This window comes from Pelophylax lessonae (genome assembly GCF_965119305.1).
Source record: "Pelophylax lessonae genome assembly, chromosome: 4".
NCBI classification, from domain to species: Eukaryota; Metazoa; Chordata; class Amphibia; order Anura; family Ranidae; genus Pelophylax; species Pelophylax lessonae.
Genome location: NC_138771.1, coordinates 503,243,847 through 503,252,761, shown reverse-complemented (window position 1 = coordinate 503,252,761; position 8,915 = coordinate 503,243,847). Strand labels below are relative to the sequence as shown.

The 8,915-nt window shown below is 44.9% G+C and overlaps 1 protein-coding gene across 1 annotated transcript; it reads left to right on the top strand.

The window, feature by feature from the left end:
* Positions 1–6,462: 6,462 nt before the first annotated feature.
* Positions 6,463–7,301, top strand: REP15 (RAB15 effector protein). The gene has a single exon (XM_082256646.1). The coding sequence runs from the start codon at positions 6,560–6,562 to the stop codon at positions 7,280–7,282; it is 723 nt and encodes a 240-aa protein (XP_082112772.1). The 5' UTR covers positions 6,463–6,559; the 3' UTR covers positions 7,283–7,301.
* The last annotated feature ends 1,614 nt before the right edge of the window (positions 7,302–8,915 follow it).

Sequence of the window (8,915 nt, the reverse complement as noted above, 5' to 3'; positions counted from 1 at the left end):
TATCAGAAGCCACAGGGCGATGTCTAGATATGTATACTGCATTCCAGATCATTCCTCCAGCTAAGCAGATGCCTCCCGACGGCCATGGACCGCATACGGCCCGCCAGGGTCCGGTACCGCCGACCACGCTGACCACCAGGAGGGTGAAGGGTTGTGAGGCCGAGATCCTTCTGCAGACATGCCGCTATTCTGTGCAGGCCGCCGCCATTGTCTGGTAGTTCGCACGAGGCCGCCATTTTGGCGTAGCCTCGTGTCTCCAGCATGGGGGCGGCCATGTTTGAGGTGACTCAAACACCTCGTGGAGCTAGGGGAGGCGCCGGAAGGCGTGCAGAGGGGCGGAGCCGCCTCCTTTCTTCCCGGGAAGCCAGCCAAAAGACTTCCTGTCTGTTCTAGACAATGCTGAAACAAGTTGCATTTTGAAACTCTGAGCAGTAAGTGGTGAGCTTTGGGGTCTATCTATCTCTCTCTCGCTCTATAGGGGTCCCTAAGCAGGCAACACTTAGGGGCTTTGTGGTGCTGGGGGTCTGGAAAAAAAAAAAAAAAAAGTTTTATTTCTTTTTGGCAAATTGATTTTTCCGGGCAGTATCTGGAATTATCATGGACCCTGCCACACAGGTACCCCCACCGGTTTCCCTCGGGGGGGCCGCAGGACCCGCCAGTGCACAGAGTATGGATGCATTCACAGCAGTTTTGAAGTCTTTGGTGGCTCGGGTGGAGACGGCCTGTCAGGAACGGGGGTCAAGAAAGCGACCCCCGCCTACCCCTATATCGTCTGAGACTTCAGATTCAGATGCTGAAATGGTTATTGCAGCTGCAGGCCCCTCTGCAGGGGCTGTTATCTCAGGTAAGGTTCCCTCAGACAGTGAGGAGAACGTTCATGCTTCCGCCATAAATCAGGAAGAAGCATTGGTGGACGCACTAGTTGTGCGGTTCGGGAAACCTTAAGACTTGAGGTTTTTCCGGCAGAGGCAAATAAAAAGGAATTTCCCCTTGGTACTAGCAGACCCACCAGGACGGTGAAGGTTTTTTCTTTACCCAAGTGTTTGGGTAAAAAGATTAAAGAGGTATGGGATCATTCTAAGCGTACCTTTACTAGTTCCCAGCGCATTACTAGACGCTATCCGTTTGAGGAATCCCTCATTAAGAAATGGACGGTATCACCAGTGGTGGATCCACCTATTTCCAGACTGAATAAAGCCACGGTTTTTTTCAGTGGAGGACGCTTCGTCCTTTAAGAATTCGGTGGATCGGAAGGTAGAAGCGGAGTCCCGCACTATCTTTCCCTGATAGGATCAGCCTTTAGACCAGTTATTGTAATTTGATCTAGTTCTCAGACATTTACGGAATGGGCGAGATTGGTGCGCCAGGACCTGAAGGGGAAAGGTATCCCCCAGGCAACATATGTTTTGATGGAACAGATTATATAAGGACTACAGGTTGTCTGTGACGCAGCCTTGGATGCTACCCCCCTATTAGGGCATGCATCTATGTCAGCGGTAATCCTCAGACGTGTGCTGGTGTGCTGTGGTTAAAATGCTGGGTCAGCGTAAGTACTACAGGGAGCGGTAGTTACCGTTCCCTGAACAGATCATTTTCTTTACCTTTTCCAAAGATTAGCATCAGTTCCCCACAAGAATCGGATCCGGTTGAACGGACAGACCAAGGAGCCTCTAGCCGGGTGACTTAGGTCTCTAATGTTTAACCAGGAGAAATCACCACTCGTGATAGGAATCAGGTGTCTAAAGAATGTGTGGGAACAGAGAAAGATCAGACTTTGTCGGATTGCCAGGGCCAGATAGCTCTAGGGCAGCCTGGTTCGGATCCAGTCAGGCAATATCAGGGTGATGACGTAAGTCATTCGCCAAGGATTTCACCATCTGTGCCTTCTTCACAGCATCCCGAAGGCGCGGAGATTGGTAACGCGCGCCCACGATGCTCCAGTGGACGCAGCAGACGCGCTGAACGGCCTGTAAAGGCAGTGTCAGCTATTAAAGGGATTCCCTCATCTCAGATTGCTGCTGAGATTTCTCCGCAGGATGGAGATGGAGGGAACTCCAGTTGTCCTGGAAATTCTAGGCTAGCCTCGTCGAGCCGGTCCGGCCGACTTGGACATGCTAGTCGCGAACGTTCCTTGGGAACTTCTTCTCAGGGAGTGTCTGCGGTCTCAAGGACCGATCTTCCATTGTGCTTTACAATCGCTGGGTTTAATGGCCTGGCCATTGAGACCCAGGTACTGAAGGACAGAGGGTTGTCAGCTTCAGTTATTCCTACGCTAATTAAAGCAGGGAAAGCGACTTCCAGCAAGGTCTATTATCGCACATGGAAGACGTATATCGCGTGGTGCGAATCTTTAGAAATTCCTCCACGTACCTATTCGGTGACCCGAATATTGGCCTTTCTGCGAAAGGGGGTTGAGCAGAAACTAGCCTTGAGCACCATCAAGGGTCAGGTTTCAGCATTAGCAATCTTCTTTCAGAAGCCTTTGGCTATTAAGTCCTTGGTGCGGAATTTCATCCAGGGGGCGCGGCACCTGGCTCCACCAGTCCGCGCGCCCTTATCGCCCTGGGATTTTAATTTGGTTGTCGGTTCTGAAGAAACCTCCTTTTGAAAGCATCAGGGAGATTCCCTTGTTTACTTTATTCCAGAAGGTGGCCTTCCTGGTGGCTATTACTTCTGCACGCAGGGTGTCAGAACTGGCTGCATTGTCAGACCAGTCCCCATATTTAGTGATTCAGAGGGATAAGGTAGTTCTTCATCCTAAGCCATCCTTTCTTCCAAAGGTGGTTTCAGGCTTCATCTGTATGAAGATATTGTACTACCTTCCTTGTGTCCTCAGCCCAATCATCATCAGGAACATGCGTTGCATTCCTTGGATGTGGTTCGGGCAATCAGGGTATACCTGAAGGCTACGGAATCATTCCGTAAGACGGATTCACTTTTTGTGATCACGGATGGCCCCAGAAAGGGGTTGCCTGCATCTGCCGCGACTATCTCCAAATGGATTAGACAGACGGTGGTACAGGCTTATTCTAGTAAGGGTCGGAATCCTCCGTTCCCTGTTAGGGCGCACTTCACTCGAGCGCTCAGTACTCCTGGGCTTTCAGGCATCAGTGGTCCAGGTATGTAAGGCGGCCACCTGGTCGTCAGTACATACCTTTACAAAATTTTATAAGATTTAGGTGATGGCATCGGTGGATGCCTCATTTGGCCGCAAGGTTTGCAGGCCGCAATTTGAGGAGACCGGTGGTCTACCTCGAGGGTTGTTTTCTGTTGGAATTTTCTGTTGAATCTCATCTTTAATTGATGAGCATTGGAAACTTCTAGTTGGCACCGGTTGGGCCTTCTAGATGGATTTGTTTTCCATTTTCCCACCCCTCATTTGTGGTACTGCTTTGGGACGTCCCGAGTGTGTTGAATCAACGAGGACTACGTCCTGAATCAACGAGGACTACGTACAGAGAAAAATGGATTTTTGTAAAATCTTACCGTAAAATCCTTTTCTCTTAAGCTCATTGACAGACGTAGTACCCGCCCCTTGGGTTGGGTTGGGTTAAATTCTCTAAACACTGCTTTGTGACATAACTGATTTGCTAGAGCAGGAAGTGAGAGGATATACCCTCTGGGACTGCCCCTAGGGTGTGGCCAGAACATTTTCTTTCCTGTCTAGTCCTACTCCTGTAGAGGGCAGCATAACCCGAGTGTGTTGAATTAACGAGGACTACGTCTGTCAATGAGTTTAAGAGAAAAGGATTTTACGGTAAGATTTTACAAAAATCCATTTTTACAATTTTACTGGTAACATGACAAAATGTGGAGAATTTCAAAGGGTATGAATACTTTTTCAAGGCACTGTATGTAAATAGTAGGGGCCAATTATAAATATCTTTAAATCTGCAGCTTTTGTTAAAGTGAGAGGATGTAAACAGGGAGTAGCTGAAAATACGCTGAAGATGATCACCAAGAGGTATCAAAAGGATTTAAAGGTGAAGAAGGATTTTGTTTTATAATACACAGCACACAGAGAAGACTACACGTCGTTCAGGTAAGGTTCATAAGTAGTGACGTCTGGGTAAAAATTACAGTGCAATTATGATTCCTTTGAAAGCAAAGCTTCATTACATGGGAGTGAGAGTAAACCAAGCCCAGAATTGGAAACTGCTGAGGTAATGCAAGGTGATATAGCTGCTTTTCACTACGTAAACGTTAAGGAGCAGAAGTGCTGTATTTGTGACTGTCCAAATATGAAATGCTGTTCCGTAGCGCCTGTCTTGCAGCACTGAGGTCCAGAGTGTAGGGTGTTTATCCTCCCTCTTTCAGTATTCCAGACGAAATAGAGGAAAACAAAACTACGCTATAGTGTACAGTTCAAAGCAGCAACTCAAAAGTGAGATATACACCAATAAGCAATATAAAATAAAAATAAATTGCGCTATGTTCAAAATATGTCCGCCGGTCACTCGTGATCGTCAGTTACAGAGGGAGAAAGGCAGGCGGCTAATGTAAACAAAGCCCCCTGTCATTCTCCCTTGTGTAATAGCAGAGATCATACGGTCCTGCTATGTAGGATCATAGATCTCTGCTGTTACATGAAAAGCCACATCCCTGCACAGTAAGAAGCACGCCCTTAGGGACACACTTAGCCACTGCATCACTAATAAAGTTAACCCCTTCCCTCCCAGTGTCATTTTTACAGTAACAGTGCATATGTATTATGTAGCACTGATTACTGCAGTAATGTCACTGGTACCCCCAAAAGTGTCAAAAATGTCAGTCAAGGGTCCGATCTGTCCGCCGCAATGTCGCAGTCCCGCAAAAAAAAAAAATCGCAGATCGCTGCCAAAAAAAACCCAATAAAAATGACAAAAATCTTTCCCTTAGTTAGTAAACGCAATAACTTTTTGCGCAAACCAATCAAAATACGCTTATTGCGATTTTTTTTTTTACCAAACATATGTAGCAGAAAACAAATTGGCCTAAAATGTTCAAAAATTTTGATTTTTACATTTTTTTGGGGGGAATTTCATATAAAAAAAATGTGAAAAATATTGTTATTTTTTGCTAAATTGTCGCTCTTTTTTTGTTTATAGCGCATGATCAAAAAATCGCACAGGTGATCAAATACCACCGAAAGAAAGCTCTGTTTGTGGGGAAAAAAGGACACAAATTTTATTAGGGTACAGCGTCGCATGACCGTGCAGATGTCAGTTAAAGTAACGCAGTGCCGTATCACAAAAAATGGCCTGGGGCAAAACCTTCCAGTCCAGAAGTGGTTAAAAAAGTTATAGATGGTTCCCATCAGCTGAAAGGCATCTACACAAAACTGGGTATTCAAAGTGAACCTGGGAAAGAGATTCTCAATTTCATTTGGGTACAGCGTCGCACGACTGCGCAATTGTCCGTTAAAGTCACGCAGTGCCGAATCACAAAAAAACCCCTGGTCAGGAAGGGGGTAAAATCTTCCGGGGCTTAAGTGGTTAACAGAAAAAGTGTGGACATTTTTTGAAGACCCCCCCCCCCCCCCCCCTCGTCCAGTAATGCTGTATTTGTATTTAGGGGAGCTGAAATTTTGAAAAAGGCCTCTTCACCTTTTTTTTTTTTTTTAATCAAATATAAACCCTTGAATAATTTTTTTTGTAGATCAACGGTTGGTGTCATTTTACCCAGCATATTTGGTTAGCCTTCATACCCAATCACTAAGGCCAGCCATCTATGGTTTGAATCTAACCGTTGGGTGTATCAATAAGCCAGACCTACTACAGCAATGCCGCCGTTCTGACCAAGAAATTTCACAGGTCAGAAGTTGCACCAGCTATGCACAGTGCAGATCAAAGCTGTGTGAAAGAAAATCAGGTCTCAGCTCTGTGTTGTGTGGGGAAGAGCCCAGGAGGTGATCTTGCTGCCTGTGCTCAGGCTGTGTATGTACAGTGTTGTCAGGTGTGGTGGGGATTGTGAATGGGAAGCTCTGAGATGGGAACTATGCTGAGTGCCCTTCCAGCAGTGACTCCTGTTCCCTGCCCTACTGATTCCCAGTACACTGCCTTACCAATTCCTGTGCACTCCCCTGCTGACCCCTGTATGCTGTCCTAAAAGCTAATAGCTCTGGTGCACTAGCCTACAAACTCCTGATCCTATCCTCTGCTCTGCTAACCCCTGTACTTTTCCCTGCTGACCCTCCATCCTCTGCCCCCCTGATATTTTTAACTGCACCCCCACAGGCAAAATCATCCAGAAACTTAAAAATAAAAAAATGGCAGGATCAAGACCCCAATGCAGATTTGTCAAGGAACATCCTAAATGTATTTTTTTAATCCTCTACATAAATGCAGACAGACTTTGCCCTCAGCTACGAATGAGGATGTGTTTTCAGTTACAGATTGTGGAAGTTGTCCGTCCAGTTTTAGCAGCTCTGGAGACACAATAAGAAGCCCAGCCCTCTATTATAACATAGTCACACGTCAAAGAACACAATACATCGCAGTGCAAGCCTACAGCTGCTTCACACTGACCTTCAATACGTGGTCTAGGGCTTCCAGAACCTTGACGGCCATGTAAGCCTTTCATGATGGGTCAAACCCCTTCTCAGATCATTGTTACCCAGCCAGACAAGTCAGATATTGTCTGTGAGATCTTCAGCCAGGGAGTGGTACATGCTTCCCAAAAACTAAAGGACTATCTCGGATTCGAAGACCCCTATGGCAGTTTTCGTCCCAGCACGGACACCCTGACAGAGATCTTCCTGGTCAACTTTATTACCTTCTGTGCGGAAAAGGGAGTCGAAGAACGAATTGCCACCAGCAAAATGACCAAACAGCAAGCTGTCTTGTTTGGTGTGGACTGGATTTGGACTCTGCTCGGTCCCGACAAAACCACAAGGCTACAGATAGCCGTCCAGGCCTTGCAGATGTCTGACTTCAATGACAATGGACGAGGAGACCCAATAGAAAATGGCCCCTACAAGGAAATCCAACTGACTGACACATTTTACAAAAATAAGAGCCCGTATGAGAAACTAGAGGAGTTTTGTAGGCTGGTGGGCTCGGATTGCCTGGGCCTCTTCATTGTCTTCGGCCTTCCAGGAAAACCCAAGGATGTGCGAGGCATCCTACTGGACAGTGTCATCAGGGAAAATAAAAAGAATTCTTCTATACCAGCTGAGAAAGCTTTGCAGCAATTCATCTTGAATACAGACAATTTCCTTCCCACAAAGGAGTTGCTGGAAACCTGTATGTCCAAGAGGAACGGGCAAAGGAACATCGGGAAAGTATACATCAACTTTTTATGATTGTTGGTAGAACTGGAAGGAAGAGAGAGGTTCTGTCAACACATGCAGAGTGGAAAGATTTGGTTTACAAAAAAAATTCAACTGCTGTCAAAAATGGTCAAAAAATTTCTGTAAAAATGAAGACAAATCCAGTTTTTTTCTAAATGATCCTCCTCCCTATTCATTAACCTGCCAGCTACAGGTAATGACAGAGATAACAGGTTGTGTTTTTGGACTTTAGAGAACCTTGTTTTCAACTATATTGTGCTTTTCAGTTGAACTGGAGTCATTGGAGTAATTTCCTGCATTGTTGGCAACATGAAACCGGTGTGTCACCTGGTTATAATATTGTGCAACTGCCAAACACCCCAGCACTGACGTTTGGTTTGAAATAGGAAATTACCCTTAGGAAATGTTTATTATAAAATTGTACAATTTTACTTTTAATTAAACCTAAAAACAAAAATGTTATATAGTGTAGCTTACTTGATCCTTAGATGTGGTGGCTGTGTTTGTTCTTATTTTTCTGCTCTTTGTTTACCAGTTGATCAAACCAGTAAGTCTGGTATTTTTCAACTTCCTTTAACTGCCACATTTTCTTGACAGATTGGTATGGTAGGGAGTCAGGACAAATTATTTACCATTGACAGGAGTGCTTACAATGCTCAGCCTTTATTTGTGTAAAACCTTTATACAAAAAGAAAAAAAAATGGTTGCTATAACTGCTTAAAAAACACTTGAATATGTGTTTTTTTTTATGGTCGCATGAATTAAGCCTATTGAGTGTTAGCTGGAGTTCCACTTCAATTTGTTAGTGAAGTCCTTCTCAATCTGAACGCTACTCTCCCCTGTTGCCCCTCCATCCAGAGTGGAGACACCCAAAGACAGGAAGTTTGTTATTGGCCAAATCTCCAAATGAAAGTAAAGAGAAAAAAATAAAAACTTATAAAGAAAACGAATGCAGCCAATACATCTAAGGATTGGTAAGCTGCAGTATATTACATATTTGTTTTTAGGTTTATTACCGCTTTGTTGTTTAAAAATTAATCTAGATCTACATGTCCCATCTAAAGGTGACCATATACTACGCAATCTGATTGCACAATAGATATTTCAACAACAATGTAAGGCATGGACCTGCCCATATTGATGCAAATGGGAAAATCTGTTTAGGTTTATTACACAGTTTTGGTAAAGCCGGCTGAGATTTGAACCATCTATGGGCAGGCTGATTGTACCCAATGCATTCATTGATCAACTTGGGTACAAACAGTATGTCAGATTTTTGGGGGCATGTGATTATTGCCAGGCGCTATAGCCACTAGCAAAAATCACTGTGTTCTCCTGGCAGGGACAGCTCCCTGTGCTCCCCCCCCTGCTGGGAGAACACAATAGCTTCCGCAAAAGGCATTCCCCCATCAACACTGTGGTTGCAGGGAAGAAAATCACACCATCTATGACCTGCTTAAAGGGCCATACACACTTGACGAAAATCGGACGAAATATCCTCTGATTTTTCTCTGTCTTCTCAGCGTTCATTACTGTTTTTAGTCGACTGTGCATAAATGTTCACAAAATTTCTCGTCCGATTTTTCTTTTTTTTTGGCACATTTGTTCCTAGACTTCCGGGTTGTCAGCAACTTCAGATCATGCG

Excerpts from the sequence above, each read along its gene's own strand:
- REP15 (XM_082256646.1), top strand. The coding sequence starts at position 6,560 with ATGATGGGTCAAACCCCTTCTCAGATCATTGTTACCCAGCCAGACAAG.